The 19242-nt window shown below is 42.0% G+C and overlaps 1 protein-coding gene and 1 non-coding gene across 3 annotated transcripts in view; both read left to right on the top strand.

The window, feature by feature from the left end:
* Positions 1-10966, top strand: part of FSTL1 (follistatin like 1) — a 55666-nt gene extending 44700 nt beyond the window's left edge. Inside the window, exons 7-11 of one of the 2 annotated variants that reach the window (XM_034957165.4) lie at positions 454-572; positions 1909-2021; positions 2345-2455; positions 5287-5363; positions 8238-10966. In XM_034957165.4, the coding sequence (XP_034813056.1) occupies positions 454-572; positions 1909-2021; positions 2345-2455; positions 5287-5363; positions 8238-8282 (465 nt within the window). In that variant the 3' untranslated portion in view covers positions 8283-10966. Of the gene's footprint in view, positions 1-453; positions 573-1908; positions 2022-2344; positions 5365-8237 lie in introns of those variants that run through there. The other variant, XM_063602903.1, reaches the window with a different exon arrangement.
* Positions 9514-9575, top strand: MIR198 (microRNA mir-198). Its single transcript, NR_106587.1, has one exon. It is a non-coding gene; the product is annotated as a microRNA mir-198 (primary transcript).
* Positions 10967-19242: the final 8276 nt, after the last annotated feature.

Raw genomic sequence — 19242 nt, 5'->3', positions numbered from 1 at the left:
GCATTGCTGCTGTTCCTGAGCAGCTCATTAGAAACATATTCTGGGACCTGCTACAGAGATTCTGATTCACAGCGTGCAACTTTAAACTCTTGTTACATGTTCATCAGGGCTTGAGAACATGATGTGGAGGTTGGTCTGAACCCAAAGGTATAGTCAAAAGTGTCTACAGGGCAGTGTCAGAGATGGGGCCACACAGCATGCTTAGGGACCCCAGAGGCCTCAGTTCAGGTTGCCTCCTCTGCCCAGGCACTTTTCCTCTCTCATTGTGGGCACAGGTACCTTCTCTGCATGTCCCAGGGATTAGAGCATTTGTTGCCGTGGCCCTCTGAGGTCAGGGCAGGGTTGGAATGTATCAAGAACAAGATGAATCAGAGGCAGGTCAGCTGAGTGGAGTAATGATGGAACAGGGGTTCTGCAAAACATCCCTGAACGATCTCGTCATGCCCTTTCTAGAACTTTGATAATGGTGACTCTCGCCTGGACTCCAGCGAATTCCTGAAGTTTGTGGAACAGAATGAAACTGCCATCAATATTACCACGTATCCAGACCAGGAGAACAACAAGTTGCTTAGGTGAGAGGAACCGAGAGGTCAGAGAATGATCCACAAGGGAAGACTAACTGAGAGAGGGGACTTAAACCCTTTCCCACCTGCAAAAGAGCCACCAGTGAGAGAATGTCATGTAAAAAGCAAAATGGGAATTCTGTCCTGTTCTATTCTATGAAAGTATGAATTAATATATTGAGTACCACTGATATCTAATCAAATAGTTATTGTTTTTGGTCAGAACTTGCAAGGACTAGAAGAATATAATTTTAAAATAAATTGCCAAGGGCACGTCAGAGCAAGTTATTTCTGAATGTTGTGGGTGATGTTTTACTGATTAATTTTCTGAAGGAATTACATTAATGTATTATTTAACTGTAGGTCTAAAATAGCTTTGTTCTGATTTTTAGATAATTAGTGCTATTTCATGTCGATTGCCCTAACTGTTACAGGTATATGCCCGTCTACTTTTATGGCATTATTCCAGAATCAATATTAATAAAAACTAATCGCTAAGAAACTTTTGATGTGGTTTCAGCACATCGGTAAGAATTAAAAATAGGAAAAGCATGTCTTTTTTTCAAAAGAAGTGCATTGCACAGTTTCTAGAAGGATTCTTCTTTAATAATAGTCTATGACCTTAAAGTATAGGTTCTGTAAATCCTTCATATTTTGATAATCTGAAATTATATAATGTTTTATAATTTCAACGTTTGAGCCTCATGATATCCCAGTGAAGGAGGGCTTCTTGTCCTCCTTTGACAGATGGGAAGACAGGCTCAGAAAAGTTGAATAACTAGCTCAAGTCCATTTGAGTAGTAAGTGATTGAGCCAGGGCTCAAATACAGCCCAAGAAAGAAGTGATGGAGCTGAGTTCTAAAAGCTTTTCTGAAAATCTCTTTCTAGAAGGATGATAATGGTGATTCTTGCTTGAACTTCGTATTCTTTCAAATCCTATATTCCTTTCATGTCATCTGTCATATCTCCTCTGTTTTGATTTTCCTAGTTTGGTTGACTTGACGTGTATATACCATGGGGAAAGGCAATTGCTAGTGGAAGGTATGCAGGCAGTGAAAACATTAGACAAAACCATTCACGAAACTTTAATCATCTTAAGGGGGGGAACATTTGGACAGCCTGAGTGATCTGACATTCAGTATAACAAACTAAAGGTTAGATGCCTGCATTGGTCAGGATGGATAATAGTTGTGTTGGGTCAGTGTAGAGAGAGGCTGTTTTAGTTAGCAGTCATCTTCTTGGCCTCCTGTGGAGGCCCTGGGTGTATGTGGTCCTGATGCTTACTTCCTTTCTTCTGAGCAAAGCTGAGGTCTTGCTAACACATTTCTCCTGTGTTTTGTTTCAGGGGACTCTGTGTTGATGCTCTCATTGAACTGTCTGATGAAAATGCTGATTGGAAACTCAGCTTCCAAGAGTTTCTCAAGTGCCTCAACCCATCTTTCAACCCTCCTGAGAAGAGTATGCCTAACCTAAGAAATAGAGAGCTGTAGTGAATGGAGGCATTTTGTAGGAGCCAAGATAGAGAGGATTGGTAGAACTCTCCAGAGCTAGCTGAGAAAATCCCCTTCCATGATTCTAAACTGGGCCCCAGCCCATTCTCCCCATGGTGAAGTTAGGGCCCCACATTCTTTAGGTTGATGGTAGTGTTTGCTCAGATATAGTGCTTCTGAGGGACAGGCAGGTCTTGTCTGGGAAAAAAGGGTAAGGTGCACAGACTGTAGCAAAGATGCCCTGTTCCACCCTCACAGCTAAACTGTTGCCCCGTATTTCTGGCCCAACAGAGTGTGCCCTGGAGGATGAAACGTATGCAGATGGAGCTGAGACCGAGGTGGACTGTAACCGCTGTGTCTGTGCCTGTGGAAATTGGGTCTGTACAGCCATGACCTGTGACGGTGAGCTGTGCTTCAAGCAGAAAGAAAAAACAGCAAGGAGAGAGCTTCATGAAATCAGCATGAGAGAAGTTGGGGTGGGGATGATGGAGAAGAGGGCGGTGGCTGGGAGCAAGGAACCCAGGCAGACCCACACCTATAAGGTTGGAGCCCCAAGTGGGGAGCTCTGAGGGCAGAACATTTATCCCATAGGCATTCAGTTTGAAAATCACTCCAGAGGCTTGGAATAAGAGAGGACCAAGACCCCGGGCAAAAGTAAATGATAATGGAATAGTAACATTATGGAAATAGTAATAGTGGAAGTAGTAATAATGGAATAATAATTAAAAATAGTAATTAATAATTAAAACATTAAAATAAAAATAATTATTTAATAATAATCAAAAATAATAATGTAATAGTAACAGTGAAAGCAAATACTCAGCAAAAACCATGTGCCAGGCTTTCTTCTAAGCACTTTACATATTAACCCATTGATCCTTATAACACCTTAGGAAATGGTAAAACACTAGTGGTTGGAAGACAAGATGACTTCTTGCCATACCCAGCAGAAAAAGAAAATACGTTTGTAGACCCTCTTTCAACTAACAGAGATGGGTAATCTTTTTTAAAAAGAGAAAGTTGAGCTAGTTGAGATGTGTGCAGGGTGGTCTGGGGAGACAGAGAAATCTGAGAGTTTGTGGGGCAGTGTGAGGCTACAGGGTATGTTGGAACCACTGGAGTCCCATTTGGGTCCTGGGCTACAATGATGCCAAAGATCAAGAGGGACTCTTAAAGCCAAGCCCTAGCAAAGAACAAGGGACATTCAGAGTGGAGGCAAGACAGAGAAGGGTGTTGAAGCCAGGTCTGCAACGGAGAATTGCCTTAAGGTCATTTGGAACCAGGCCGAAAAGTTTCACCAGCTAGGGTGAACCTAAAGTTATATCAGCCGGGCGCAGTGGCTTATGCCTATAATCCCAACACTTGGGGAGGCCAAAGTGGGAAGCCCAGGAGTTCAAGACCAGCCTTGCCAACATAGCGAGACCATGTCCCTACAAAAATGTGAAAATTAGGCAGGCGTGATGGCACGTGCCTGTAGTCCCAGCTACTTGGGAGGCTGAAGTGGGAGGATCACCTGAGCCTGGGAGGTTGAGGCTGCCATGAGCCATAGTCACGCCACTGCATTCTAGCCTGGACAACAGAGCAAGACCTTGTCTTAAAAAAAAAAAAAAAGTTTATTTTAAGAAGTTAACTGTGTCAAGGAAGAGCTGGCTGGAACCTAGGATAATGTTCAGGAAGATCAGGTTAAATGGTAACTAGGAGACAGAGGTCAGAAACCCGGGATGAGGCTCTTCTAGACAAGGATCCTAGAGAACACCAACAGTATAAATGGCCCAGTACTATCTAAGGTATCACTGGTCTACTGCTGCCCAGGACCAAGTCTGTTTTCAGTGTGGAACGACAGCAAACCAATGTAACTACAGGGACAGGTGAAGGAACAGGAAGAGGCTGTTTAGAGACTAGAAATTCCTACAAGTTCCTAGAAGTCAAGACCAAGCCAGGATCTCCAGACCAAACACAGAGTTGAAACCAACAAAACACATCTCAAAACAGTCAGTGGCCTAGCCTGCCTCAACCATGAAGCATCCTATACTTGTCTTCCCTAAACTCCCTTCAGTACCTCTCCGCTTCTAACTGCTGCTGTTCTGGCTTTGTAAAGGTAGCCCTCCATTTCTAAGGTGCAGGCAGTTGGTATGCAGTTGGCTTATAGAATAAGCATGGTCATTTGGATAATAATCTCTATCACATGCATCAGACAAAATTCAAATGATCAGCTTCATGGGATGTTGCCCATTTCCACAGCCACTCAGCTATGGGCTGCTCATCCTCCCTGGATGACCAAGTCCAGAACTCTATGTGGGTATAACATGGAGCAATCCATGTTAGATGGTGGTGCCCCAGGGGCCTGAGCACGTATGGATGTGTAGGCCGTGGATCTAAGAGGAGTTTGTGGAGCCAGCATTCCGGGGCATTTTCAGGTTAATACCTGAGAGTTAGCAGTCTGATCTTAGATCACAAATCAAAATGGGACAAGCAAGAAGGGGCATCAAAATTTGAAGCCAGGAGGAGGCAGAGCCAAGGGAAACTGCTGTGAAGGGAAGGTTGATAGCAATGTTTGGAAGATATGTCCTAGAAGTGTTTCCTAATGGTCAACATTCTACTTGATAAGCCTGGAGATTTCATCCTAAACCTAGTGAATCAGAATTTGCAAAACAGCAGCTTGGGAACCTGTGTAGTTTTTGTTTTTGTTTATCACTGTGCAAGTTTCAGAAACATTGCTAGATGAAATGGTTGTCAATCCCGGCTGCACATTAGAACCAACTAGAAAGACTTGTAAAAAAAAATACTGGTGTCCAGGTCTCACCTCACATCAATTAAATCGGAATCTCTGAAGGTGGAACTAGACAGCTATCTTTTCAAACGTTCTCCAGGACATTTTGATGGTATATGAATGACTTGAGAGTCATTGTCTCAGAGAAATCCCCAGTGTCAGGATCCAGGTTTTCACCATAACTTTTTTTGTAGGGCCAGCTTCTGGCTGGGATGTGCTAAGCAGTTAAAGGAACAAAGGCCAGAGAGGAGTTGGGGTAGATTGCTTTGTTACAGTGTGTTACCTTGGAGGTATCAATTACACAGGGCCCCTTCATGCCTTCATACTCAGAAAATATGGGTAATTCATCTCTCCTTCCACAAGTTAAATGGGAGATGAATTGAGAGCCTCTAGGTAGATCTTGGCGGATTCCTCACTGGCTTACCACAGCTGCTACTGCTCTGAGCTTTGGTTCTTCATGCAGGAAAGAATCAGAAGGGGGCACAGACCCAGACAGAGGAGGAGATGACCAGATATGTCCAGGAGCTCCAAAAGCATCAGGTGAGTGGCAGCCTCCGTGCTGGTTCAGGTGTTGCTGTTGCCATCAGGCCCTATACCATTCAAACACTGCCCAGTGCCCCAGGAGACCAAGGAGGCTCTCTCTGCTCAATACAGTAGATCTTGAGTGATACCCCATCACCTGTACTATCAAACTGTGATACAGACAGTTCCCTGATAAAGTCCTCACAGGGCCCAGTAGGTCTCAACACATATAGGTTACAGCTCGGTGAGTGGCTGCATAAGGCAAAATCAGGCAGGTGGTGATTTGCAAATGAGGTGGAAGTGGTTTGCAAATGAGCATGGTTTAAGGAAGTGTGTATCCTGTCATGACCAGTGTCCAGACCCAAAGACTGTGAGCTCCTGAAAGCAGGCTCTGTAACTTGCTCATCATTGTACCCTTGCAGTCTCACAGGGCCTGGTATGTAGTCAGCACTCAGTGAGCATGAAAGCAGTGGATTTGGGCCACAGCAGAAAGGATTTAAGTTCAACATCAGTCTGGCTAGAAAATAGCCTGGGGTTAACAAAGAGTCTCCTTCCCAGAGACTCAAGAAGATAATAAGAATTTTGTTCAGGTTCTATGCCATTAAGTTAAAGGCTTCCTTGGGGAAAGGGTTCTTAGCAGAATAGTGATGCTCTGACATATTGTGGAACTGTTGAACTCCTGGCCCATCCTCCTACTGGCTTATTATGTAGTCTTAATACAGGATATTGCACCTTCCATTACCTGTCTGTAGACCGAATGTAGTAGAGCTGCTTTCAGGAGCTCTGACATAGAAGTTTTTAAGGAATATAATGGTCACAAGAACTGCTAAACTATTGATATGAAATATTTGACATGAGTAAACAGGACTATTACTATTAATAGTAATTGCTTATTTATTGATCATTCTCAATGTGCATTTTGTCATCATTGTCACTGATAGTATAGAAATCTCATGTCGGTTGTTTAAGCAGAAGCAAAAGCTTCTAGTCTTTTGCTTTTCAAATTTCACCAGTCTTGAGTCTCCAAATGAGTTCAATCCCATGAAAGAGAAAAAAACTTCATAGGAATTACTTTTGTCTAGGATATCAGACAGTACAGAGTGAATTATAATAGCTAATATGTTTAAGTTTCTGTGTTTGATGTGAGTCCCCTCAGAGCAGATGCTGAGGCAAGGATGCAAGTACACATAGTTTATTTGGGAAGCAATGCCAGGAAACACCAGAGGGAGATTTGGGAAATGAGTCCAGAAAGAGAAGGAAGTAATGAAGAGTGTGTATTCAGGCATGTTACCACTGTTAACAAGTGACTCTTAATCCTATTGGGGATCTCTGGGAATGGAATAACAGTGCCTGAGTGGGGATGAAGCTGGGCTGTTTCTACAAGAACTCCCATTAGCCATTGGCTGAGGGCTGCTACTGGGAAACGTTAATTCCCTAGCATTTGTGGCCTATCAGTGTGTGTGGACAGAGTGGGCTTCAGCAGCCAGAGAAAGGCCTCAGGCAGAGATGCAGGTGCTGGCAGTAGGTAGGAAGTCATGCCAGTGTACACCAAGACATTAAGCACAAAGGGGCTATGGATGGAACACCAGTGTCTGCTAGATATCAGGCAATGTTGTCAGGTTTTTAAAAATTTATTTCTTTAATTGAGATATGATTCATATACCATAAAATTCACCCCTTTAAAGTGTATATTCCTAAGATTGTCAGTCATCTCACTACTATCTTAATTCCAGAACATTTTCATTATCCCAGAAAGAAATGCCATACCCATTAGAAGTAACCCTCCATTCTCATCTTCCTCCAGCCCTTTGCAACCACTAATCTACTTTCTAACTATAAATTTGCCTGTTCTGGACATATTACAGTGGTATCATACAACAGTATAGCCTTTTCTGTCTTTGACTTAGCATAATGTTTTCAAGGTTCATTCTTACAGCATGAATCAGTACTTCTTTCCTATTTATGGCTGAGTAATATTCCATGATATGGATATACCACATGTTGTGTTATCCATTCATCATTTAATGGATATTTAGGTTGTTTCAATTTGGGGGCTCTGACAAATAAAGCTGTTATGAACATTTTCGCACAAGTTTTTGTGTGGACACATGTTGTCAGCTCTCTTGGGTATTTACCTAGAAGTGGAATTGCTGGGTCATACGGTGACTTCATGTTTAACCTTTGGAGAAATGGCCAAACTGGTTTCCAAAGCTACTGCACCATTGTACATCTTCACCATAGAGTTCTAATTTCTTCACATACTCACCAACGGTTTTGTTATTGTTATTTTTTATTTTAGCTGTCCTAGCGGGTGTCAAGTGGTTTTGATTTGCATTTCCCATGTGATTAATGATGTTGAGCATCTTCTTATGTCCTTATTGGCCATTTTGTGCCAGGCACTGTTGTAAGAGATGGTACTTTATTGCTGTGGTTTTGCAGTTTAAGACATGGAGACACAGAAGATTTCATAATATGCCCAAGGTCACCCAAAAAGTAGCACAGCCATGGTTGAAGCTCAGGCAGTCTGCCTCCAGAACCTGTTGTACTTAACACTTCTTTGGACTTGTTGGATTCAGAACATCTTGTAGCATTTCCATTTAACATCATTTTCTTCATCCTTAAAATGGGAACCATAATGTCTGATCTGCTTGTTTCATAGGAGTCCAAATGGAGTCAGCTTAATTCAGTAAACAGCCCCTGCATGACCATGTCATGAATAGGCCATAGTTCTTGTTCTCAAGTTGTTCATTGTCCGTGGAGGAGCCCGACAAGTAAACAACTAAAATTCAGCATAAGCTTGTAAATGCCAATGCTATATAGTCTTGAGGAACAGATAAATTCCAGCAGTTGTTTAATATTTCCATGACGCCTATTTTCTCTTGCATCTCAAAGGAAACAGCTGAAAAGACCAAGAGAGTGAGCACCAAAGAGATCTAATGAGGAGGCACAGGACAGTGTCTGGATCCCAGCATCTTCTCCTCCACTTCAGCGCTGAGTTCAGTATACACAAGTGTCTGCTACAGTCGCCAAATCACCAGTATTTGCTTATATAGCAATGAGTTATATTTTGTTTATTTGTTTTGCAATAAAGGATATGAAGGTGGCTGGCTAGGAGGGGAAGGGCCACAGCCTTCATTTCTAGGAGTGCTTTAAGAGAAACTGTAAATGGTGCTCTGGGGCTGGAGGCTACTGAGGAAACTGCATCACGATTGAAAGAGGAACAGACCCAAATCTGAACCTCTTTTGAGTTTACTGCATCTGTCAGCAGGCTGCAGGGAGTGCACACGATGCCAGAGAGAACTTAGCAGGGTGTCCCTGGAGGAGAGGTTTGGGAAGCTCCAAGGAGAGGAACGCTCTCTGCTTCCAGCCTCTTTCCATTGCCGTCAGCATGACAGACCTCCAGCATCCACGCATCTCTTGGTCCCAATAACTGCCTCTAGATACATAGCCATCCTGCTAGTTAATCCAGTGTCCCTCAGACTTGGATGGAGTTTCTGGGAGGGTACACCCAAATGATGCAGATACTTGTATACTTTGAGCCCCTTAGCGACCTAACCAAATTTTAAAAATACTTTTTACCAAAGGTGCTATTTCTCTGTAAAACACTTTTTTTTGGCAAGTTGACTTTACTCTTCAATTATTATCATTATATTATTGTTTTTTAATATTTTGTTTTCTTGACTAGGTATTAAGCTTTTGTAATTATTTTTCAGTAGTCCCACCACGTCATAGGTGGAAGGAGTTTGGGGTTCTTCCTGGTGCAGGGGCTGAAATAACCCAGATGCCCCCACCCTGCCACATACTAGATGCAGCCCATAGTTGGCCCCCCTAGCTTCCAGCAGTTCACTATCTGCCAGAGGAGCAAGGGTGCCTTAGACCGAAGCCAGGGGAAGAAGCATCTTCATAAAAAACTTCCAAGATCCAAACATTAATTTGTTTTTATTTATTCTGAGAAGTTGAGGCAAATCAGTATTCCCAAGGATGGAGACAAGGGCAGCCAAGCAGGGCTTAGGATATCCCAGCCTACCAATATGCTCATTGGCCTACGACTAACTAGGAGAGTGAGTTGGCCCTGCCTCTTCTTTTTTCTGGACCTCAGTTTCCTCAATGAGCTGGTAAGAATGCACTAACCTTTTGATTTGATAAGTTATCAATTCCGTGGTTCTGATCATTGGTCCAGAGGGGAGATAGGTTCCTGTGATTTTTCCTTCTTCTCTGTAGAATAAATGAAATCTTGTTATTAGAACAAGAAATGTCAGATGGCCAAAAACAAGATGACCAAATTTGATCTCAGCCTGATGACCCTACAGGTCGTGCTATGATATGGAGTCCTCATGGGTAAAGCAGGAAGAGAGTGGGAAAGAGAACCAGCCCACTCTCTTCATATTTGCATTTCATGTTTAACCTCCAGCTGGAAATAGAAAGCATTCCCTTAGAGATGAGGATAAAAGAAAGTTTCAGATTCAACAGGGGGAAGAAAATGGAGATTTAATCCTAAAACTGTGACTTGGGGAGGTCAGTCGTTTACAGTTAGTCCTGTGTCTTTCGACTTCTGTGATTATTAACCCCACTCACTACCCTGTTTCAGATGCATTTGGAATACCAAAGATTAAAGCCTTGACATAAGATCTCATTTGCAGAAAGCAGATTAAAGACCATCAGAAGGAAATTATTTAGGTTGTAATGCACAGGCAACTGTGAGAAACTGTTGTGCCAAAAATAGAATTCCTTCTAAATAGTTTTTCTTGTTCTCATTTGAAAGGAGAAAATTCCACTTTGTTTAGCATTTCAAGCTTTTATGTATCCATCCCATCTAAAAACTCTTCAAACTCCACTTGTTCAGTCTGAAATGCAGCTCCCTGTCCAAGTGCCTTGGAGAACTCACAGCAGCACGCCTTAATCAAAGGTTTTGCCAGCCCTTGGACACTATGGGAGGAGGGCAAGAGTACCAATTTGTTAAAAGCAAGAAACCACAGTGTCTCTTCACTAGTCATTTAGAACAGTGGTTATCATCCAAGACTACTCTACCCTGCAACATTGAACTCCCAAGAGCAAATCCACATTCCTCTTGAGTTCTGCTGCTTCTGTGTAAATAGGGCAGCTGTCGTCTATGCCGTAGAATCACATGATCTGAGGACCATTCATGGGAAGCTGCTAAATAGCCTAGTCTGGGGAGTCTTGCATAAAGTTTTGCATGGAGCAAACAAACAGGATTAAACTAGGTTTGGTTCCTTCAGCCCTCTAAAAGCATAGGGCTTAGCCTGCAGGCTTCCTTGGGCTTTCTCTGTGTGTGTAGTTTTGTAAACACTATAGCATCTGTTAAGATCCAGTGTCCATGGAAACCTTCCCACATGCCGTGACTCTGGACTATATCAGTTTTTGGAAAGCAGGGTTCCTCTGCCTGCTAACAAGCCCACGTGGACCAGTCTGAATGTCTTTCCTTTACACCTATGTTTTTAAATAGTCAAACTTCAAGAAACAATCTAAACAAGTTTCTGTTGCATATGTGTTTGTGAACTTGTATTTGTATTTAGTAGGCTTCCATATTGCATTTAACTTGTTTTTGTAACTCCTGATTCTTTCTTTTCGGATACTATTGATGAATAAAGAAATTAAAGTTATAGTTTTATTGGTTTCCTTTCCCCCAATTAAGGCCAAATAAAGTCGTGAGAACATTACCCATTTACTTCCTAAGAGTGGATTTGAGTTTCAGGAGCCTTAAAAAGGACTGAAGAGTTTCTCCTGGGACTACAGCTTGGATGGAAAGTTTACTTGGGGACTGGTAGAACAAGTTTCTTTGAAAGGATCATGGATAGTGGGTCTGGAGTAGAAGGTGATGACAAGTCAGAAAGTGTCTTAGTCCCTTCAAGTTGCTATAACAAAATGCCTCAGACTGGGTAATTATAGGCAACAGAAATGTATTGCTCACAGTTCTGAAGGCTGGGAAGCCTAAGATCAAGGTACCAGCAGATTCAGTGTCTGATGAGGGCTTGTTGAAGCTTGCCTGCTTCAAAGAATGCACCTTTTTGATGCATCCCCACATGGTGAAAAGGGTGAACAAACTCCCTTAGGCCTCTTTTATAAGGGCACTTATCCCATTCATGAGGGTTAAACTTTGATGACCTAATCATCTCCCAAGAGCCTCACCTCTCAATACCATTGCTTTGGGGATTCAATTTTAACATATGAATTTTGGGGGACATAAACATTCAAACCATAGCAGGTGCATTCCTGTATTGGGAAGACATTAAATTAAATGACTCCTAAATCCCCCATATGATTTAGGAGACTAAATGGCATCCAGTGAGGCTGACTGCAGTGGCCTGTGAGAAGGCAAATAAACATGGGAAGGTAGTACAGGGAACATGGAATCATTGCCAGGGACAGGCTAAATAACCTTAATGGCACTTCCTTGATACACACATTCCATGGGGGTAAACAGTTCCAAGTGGGCTGAACGTTAGCTGGTTAAAACCTCTTTTGCTTGGGGACACATGACTAACGCTTTCCAACCTGCCATTTTCATATGTATCATGCACTCTCCACCCACAATAATTCTGCCTCCCAAAAGAGCATATTATAGTCAATGAGGTTTAAGGTTTCTTCAGTTCAGTCATGTGGAAGTTTTGCTTTCCTAAAATTATAGCTGGATCACTTTGATTGGATTTGGGATATTACCCAAATGCTAATCAAATATTAAAAGGCAATCTTTTTTGTTATGTGATTGCTACAGATTACTGCTCTTACAGTTTGATTCTTCAAATTTTCATTCTCAGAAGGGAATCTTAAACCCAGTTTGAAGGGTACCTTGCCCACAACCACTTTTAAATTTTGGCTAACTATTCCCAACCTTCCACCATGTTCTGGGAAAACTTTCTGCTGTTATAGTATGTATGTATTCAGGAAGTGCAACATTATTAAACTAAGCATAATTCAGAAGCTAAGTTTCCTTTCATCAAAATTTAATATTATGAATTGTGCAAAGAAGTATGTTACTTTGATCAGCTTTATTTTAGAGCTTCTTTATCAAGTTATCATCAGTCCTCTTGAATTATTTCTGAAATAAGGGGAAGGAAGGAAGGGAAAAAATATGAATGCATAGATCTAAGCAGATGCCTTCAGAGCCCTGGAATAATCCTAGCTGGGATATGGGACATGAAAACAACTCTGGCCTAATGCTGCTGGGGGCTGTTGCATGGTGTGACATAGGAAGTAAAATGTTGCTGTATGAATAGGAAGGAGGGTCTTCCTGTCAATGAGAATTAATGTTTTTCTAATGATTTAACTTTTTTACTGAAAAAATAATATGTGTACATGGTAAAAATCCAAATTGTATCACAGAAAATACAGTGAATAAAACCATCCTCTTAAGAGGGTGTGTACATTTATAAATTTGCCTATGATTGCCTATAAAGTCAAAGAAGTTGCACCAGTATGCATGACTGCCAAAAGTACATTAACTGAGCATATCCATTTCCCTACATTCTTGCAAACATTGTGCCTTCGAACTTTTTGGCCTCTGATAGAGGAAAAATGGTAACTCCTTGTTTTATTTTTTATATTCATTATTCCTTTTGTAAGATTAAATATCATCCCATGAATAATTGGTTCTTGTCATTTTCTTTCATTTTCTTTGTTTTTCTAATGGTTGCTGGTCTTTCTCTTACTGGTTTGTCATAGTTCTCCATAAGTATATCGTTAGCCCTTTGTCGTGAATGTGGCAAATACTTTCTCAGTTTGTTTTTCTTCTTTTGACTTTATGAGATGCTTTGCCTTGTAGAAAACTTGACTTTTTATATAACCCGATTTGTACATCTTTTCCTTTCTGTCTTTAAGACGAAAGAACTTTAAAATCTGTGTCATTGTTGAAACTTAAGGACAGAAAACGGCCAGAGTAGAACTCTGATGCCCTCAAAAAGCATTCAGAAATGTCCACTTGGGGAGGACAGAACGTGGCATAATGTAGTCATTGCCAGAGTCATGGAATATATAAGCTAAATCTAAGGTTGTAATTAAGGGAATAAGAACAATATAGTAGGGGATCCAAACTGTACCTCAACTATCCTTTGATCCATTCTACTCTATGATTGGTTAAGGGTGATTTTCAACTCTTTTGTAAGGAAAAAGTAGAGATGGAGATCAATATCATTTATTGTTCATTTACCAAATATTTGTTGTGTCTATTACTACGTTACAGACATTTTCTAAGTGTTTGTTCTAAGTGCTCGGACTTACCTGTGACCAGTGAAAAGACATAATGATCTCTGGCTTTGTGGAGCTTAAATTCTAGCAGGGAGAGCTAGATAATAGGTGCAATAAATAAGTAAAGCTTATGGTATGTTAGAAGGTGATAAGGACTATGTATAGCAAGAGGAGGGGGACTAGGAGAGTGTAGGGTAAGGGAGTGTCTCAGTTTGTCTCAGTTTCCCATTTTAAATATAGTGGTCAGGATAGGCCTCATTGAGAAAGTGAAAAAGACTAAGCCAAGGGAATTCGATGTGTGATGTCTGAACAAGAGCATTCTAGACAACAGAGAGCCAGTGCAAGAGTGTCAGCTTGGCAGGGCTGAAGTGAATGAGGGAGAGAGTAGCAGAATACGAGGCAAAGAAGTGACAAGGCAGGGTAAGGGACTGAGGGGTGAGGAAGGTATATCTTGTGGTCCTAATAGGCCATGTAAGGAATCTGGCTTTTACTCAGTGAGATAGGAAGCTTTATAAATTGTTATTTGAAAATAAGTAGGATAAACTACAGGTGATCTTGTTTCTGCATGTGTGTCCAATTATTCTCAAAAACTCATTTGATTAGGAGTTTGAGACCAGCCTGGCCAACATGGTGAAACCCCATCTCTACTAAAAATAAAAAAATTATCTGGGCGTGGTGGCACACACCCGTAATCCCAGCCACTTGGGAGGCCGAGGCAGGAGAATTGCTTGAGCAATCAGCAGTGAGCTGAGATCACACCACTGCACTCTAGCCTGGACAACAGAGTGAGACTCCGTCTCAAAACAAACAAACAAACACCTCATTTGATACCTTTATGAAAACCTGAATTATGCCATCACTTATGCATTGGTGTATATAGCTACCCATCAAGTAGGTCCTTTCAAGATTCTGGTAGAGAATGAGCAAAACCAGGAGTTGTTTACTATAATCCATGTTATGGAAGAGCTTTAGATGTGTAAACACCATTTGAATCCGTGAAAAAGAAATAATGAGTATGTACTCTATGAATAGGTGAGACCTAGGAAGTACAAACAGATGATGTGAACAAGTAGAATTGAACAAACTTTTACTGGGTATTATGTGTCAGGCACTGGGAAGGCACTCGGATTGGATATATAATCAAACTCAGTCTCCTCTCTCAGGAAGACAGGCAGGTCAGCAGTCTGTTTGATATCTTGCAACCATATTATGACAAAGATGAGAAACGAGTACACATTATGGAAACAAGAAGATCAATAGTGTGGCGTCAGCAATCATGGAAGGTTTTTCTAGGCTGAAATCTGAACAAGTAGAATTAGCCTAGTCAAAGTCCATTCAAGAGTAGCATATGCAGAGATTCAGGGATGTGGGAGAGTCAATAAAAGCTTTAGATTCAGACCTGGGTCTGAATCCCAATCTGTTATTGACATGCAACCTTGGGCAAATCAGATTCTCTATGCTTAAACTTCTTCTTCTGTAAAATGGAAATAGTAATTTGTATTTCATAGCATTGTTATAAGGATTAAATAACATAAAATATGCAAAAAGTTAGAAAGTGCCTGACATGCTTTGTTATTATTTTCTACAGAATGAAGGTATAACACTACTTCATAACGTTGCTGTGCTGATTAAATGAAATAAACATGTAAAGACCCTGGCATATAGTGACTGCTCAATAAAACATAGCTGTTGTTCGCCTTGTAACATGTTGATTATATTTATAAATGGTATTTGTAAAGACTGTATCCTGAGAACAAGAGAGAGCTAATGAAGTTATAATGGCAGGAGAAAGGCATGATCAGATTCAGTTTAAGAAAGAACCCAGACCATGCGTGGCAGCTCATGCCTGTAATCCCAGCACTTTGGGAGGCTGAGGCGGGTGGATCACGAGCTCAGGAGATCGAGACCATCCTGGCTAACACAATGAAACTGCATCTCTACTAAAAATACAAAAAATTAGCTGGGCATGGTGGCACACGCCTGTAGTCCCAGCTACTCGAGCCCCAGTTAGTCAATAGCCAGCTGTTATCAATGCTACCTCCTTACCCTGTTAATCCCCACTGCCATTGTTCTAGTTCAAATCACCATTATTTCTTGCCTCATCCCTGAAATAGCCTCCTAACTTATCTACTACTGCTAGGTCATTCTCCTTCCCATCTGTGCTGCATCTGAGGGAAAGGGTTCTTTCTTTTTTTGGGGGGGGAGATGGAGTCTCGCCCTGTTGCCCAGGCTGGAGTGCAGTGGTGCAATCTTGGCTTACTGCAACCTCTGCCTCCCGAGTTCAAGCGATTCTCCTGCCTCAGCCTCCCGAGTAACTGGGGCTCGTGGTGCCTGCACAGGCCCAGATGGGCACGGATTTTGTTGGGGTGGCTGCCAGGCTGCTTCCTGGTGACTCTCTGAACCAGGCCAAAGGTGGTCATGCTGGAGGCCTGAGGGGACTCCAAGTGCTCTGGGGACTCCAACACCATGGCATGAACAGGACAGTGGACTTCCCGAAAAAGCAGCTCACCCACCAGTGACTTGCTGTCACGAGGACATAACTCATGCTTTCTTGAGGATTTTATGGTGCAGAAAATGACAAGAATCAATGACTCAAGTTAAATGTTCGAATCACACGTTTTATTGATTGTATGTAATAATGGTCATTTCTCTTTACATGTAAAAACACACTCAAAAGAGATCATCAAGGGGCAGCCTTACCAAGGCAATTAAAACCTTTCAGTCGGCCGGGCATGGTGGTTCACACTTGTAATCCCAGCACTTTGGGAGGTCAAGGTGGGTGGATCACGAGGTCAGGAGTTCGAGACCAGCCTGACCATTATGGTGAAACCCCGTCTCTACTAAAAATACGAAAATTAGCCGAGCATGGTGGCACATGCCTGTAATCCCAGCTACTCAGGAGGCTGAGGCAGGAGAATTGCTTGAACCCGGGAGGCGGAGGTTGCAGTTAGCTGAGATTGCTCCACTGCACTCCAGCCTGAGTGACAGAGTGAGACTCCATCTCAAAAACACAAAAACAAAAAAAAAACCTTTCAGTTTGCATTCTATTCATAATCCAGGCATAGTCTCTTGTCTGCCTGTGGTGGTCTTGTCCAACGTAAGAGTGAATGGGCATATGGGCACAATGCAGCAAGGGGCTCGGAGACTGATTGGGGGGATACGTCGCACCTAAGTGGTCAACGAAGTCGTTCTTTTCTGTGTTCCATCCCAGTGTAGTGGTGAACACCTTTGTCTGATTGGTCATGCCCTGGTGAACTCCATTGTTGTTTTGGTTCACTTGTTTACCATATTTTGTAGCATCCATGAAAGTTGTTTACCAAAGTCCAAATATGTTTGGCAAAGTCCACATAAACATGTTTTTCTATTTTATCTTGTTTTACATGTCCTGACTCTTTGACTCTTTGATTAATACGTTCACAACTTAAACTTTTTTTCAACAATGTCTTGTCCTATGGTCAAAACATGTTTACAACTTTATTTTACCTTACACTCCTATCACTTGGATCAGCCTTCCAGAGACCAGGGGGTGGGGGATGGCTTCTCTAGGGTACTCGGCAAGGCCCATCATCAGGTGCTGCTGCTGCGAGTGGAACCCTGGAGGCGCCGGTAGTAGTCATGGGTGGCCACGGGCAAACCACGGAGGGGATGGCTGCCAAGCTCTTGCTTGCCAGTGGGTAGGAACCTCAACGTGACCCTCCTAGGCCTCGGTGCGACCTCGAGTGGTGGGAAGGGGGGTGCTAGGCCACAGAGGCCATTTGCATTGGACACCAGGGAAGCAGCTCCAGGATCAAGATGCACGCACGTGGGGGTCTCCTGGCCTAGTTTTAAATTACACAAGTTAGCGGAATTTGACATTTTCCAGGGAGCTGGGACAACTTGAAGTAAAATAAGTTTGCTCCAAAATTCTTCTGCAGGACTTCATAGTCAAATCTGGCAGCCAGTAATTTTTATATCATCACATATTACGTGTTTTAACTCCTTCCTAATTGACCTATATCAGAACGTGGTTCTTATTATGGCTGATATTCCACTGAGACAATACAATGTAGTGTTTAACAGCCAGGTTTCCTGGGTTTAAATCCTGGCTCTGCTCCTACGTTTTATGCTTCTGGAAGTTATTTAACCTCTCTGTGCCTCAGTTTTCTCTTTAAGGTAGCTTAATAATAATACCTACCTCATTCTTTTTTTTTCCTTTGAGGATTAAATGAGTTAATGTAATTTTTTTTTTTTTTTTGAGACAGGGCACTCTTTTGCCCAGGCTGGAGTGCAGTGGCACGATCACAGCTCACTGCAGCCTCGACCTCCCCAGGCTCAGGTGATGCTCTCATCTCAGCTGGGACTATAGGTGCCCACCATCACGCCTGGCTGATTTTTGTACCTTTTTTAGACATGGAGTTTTGCCATGTTGCCCATGCTGTGTAACTTTTTTTTCAAATAGTTTCTGGCACATAGAAAGTGTTATGTAGGTGTCAGGTATCATTATTACCAGTTATCAATACCTATTACATATTCTCATCATTCTCAGACTGACCCTGTGAAAAATATATTTTACAAATGAGGAACATGTAGTTTAAGTTTCAGGAACTTGTTCAACACTAACACAGCTAACAGGGAACACAGTCAGGATTCAGACCCAGGTCCCCGTCATGCTCATTTTGCCTTGCCACAATGTTTCCCTTTATTTTAAAGATCATCACATCATTGTGAACCATTAATTCCTAATTTGTGTTCTCTATAATGTAATTGCTGAGCACATATAACTAACCATATATTCCTTCATGTGGTTCTAATAACTGTCTGCATGTCCTTTCATTTTGGTTTCTTTTAAGTACATATGTGAGTGCAGTTCAACCCATGCCTCTGAAGTTTCCTAAAAAGTGATCCCCAGTCCAAGCTGGTCTCCCAAAGGATGCTATATCCAGGAGTCATGCCAGCGAGTGTGAGTATCCCAGCAGCCCTCAGCACATACCTCAAAGGTTTGGCCTGGCAAAAACTTACCTTAGAAATGCAGATGTCTGTACAATTGCACAGATCTCCCTGACGATCCTCCTTTTTGCTGTGACATACTATGTGGAGGACTTAGAGGCAGACATAGGTCTTATCCCCATTGAAATTATTTAATATTAATCTGATCATTCAAAAAAATTGGGTTTTGAGCCCATTAAAATCTCCAGTTCCTGGACAGTTTTCTTTTCTCTTTCCTTAATGTTCCACAACTTTTTCTCTTTTCTCTTTCCTTACTGTTCCACATCTTTTTCTCTTCACTTCTATAACCTAAGCTTGATTCCTTCATGGCCCAACCTCCCAGGGAAGATACTGCCATCCTTCTCCTGAACCCCCCCAAAAAACAAAGGAAGATGTCTTAGTCTATTCTGGCTTCTATAACAAAATACCTTAGACTGCATGGCTTATATATAACAGAAATTTATTGCTTACAGTTTTGGAAATTGAGAAGTCCAACATCAAGGTGCTAATAGATTTTGTGTCTGGTGAGGGCCTCTTTCTGGTTCATAGACAGCATCTCCTCACTGTGTCTTCACTTGGTGGAAGGGACAAGGAACCTCTCATAGGCCTCTTTTTTAAGGGCACTAATCCCATTCATGAGGGCTCCACCCTTATGACCTAACTACCTCCCAAAGGCCCCACCTCCTAATACTATAACTTTGGGAGTTAGGATTTCAATATTTGAATTCTG

The sequence above is a fragment of the Pan paniscus genome, chromosome 2 (assembly GCF_029289425.2).
Source record: "Pan paniscus chromosome 2, NHGRI_mPanPan1-v2.0_pri, whole genome shotgun sequence".
In the NCBI taxonomy this organism is placed as follows: Eukaryota; Metazoa; Chordata; class Mammalia; order Primates; family Hominidae; genus Pan; species Pan paniscus.
This window is presented reverse-complemented; position numbering and strand designations above follow the sequence as displayed.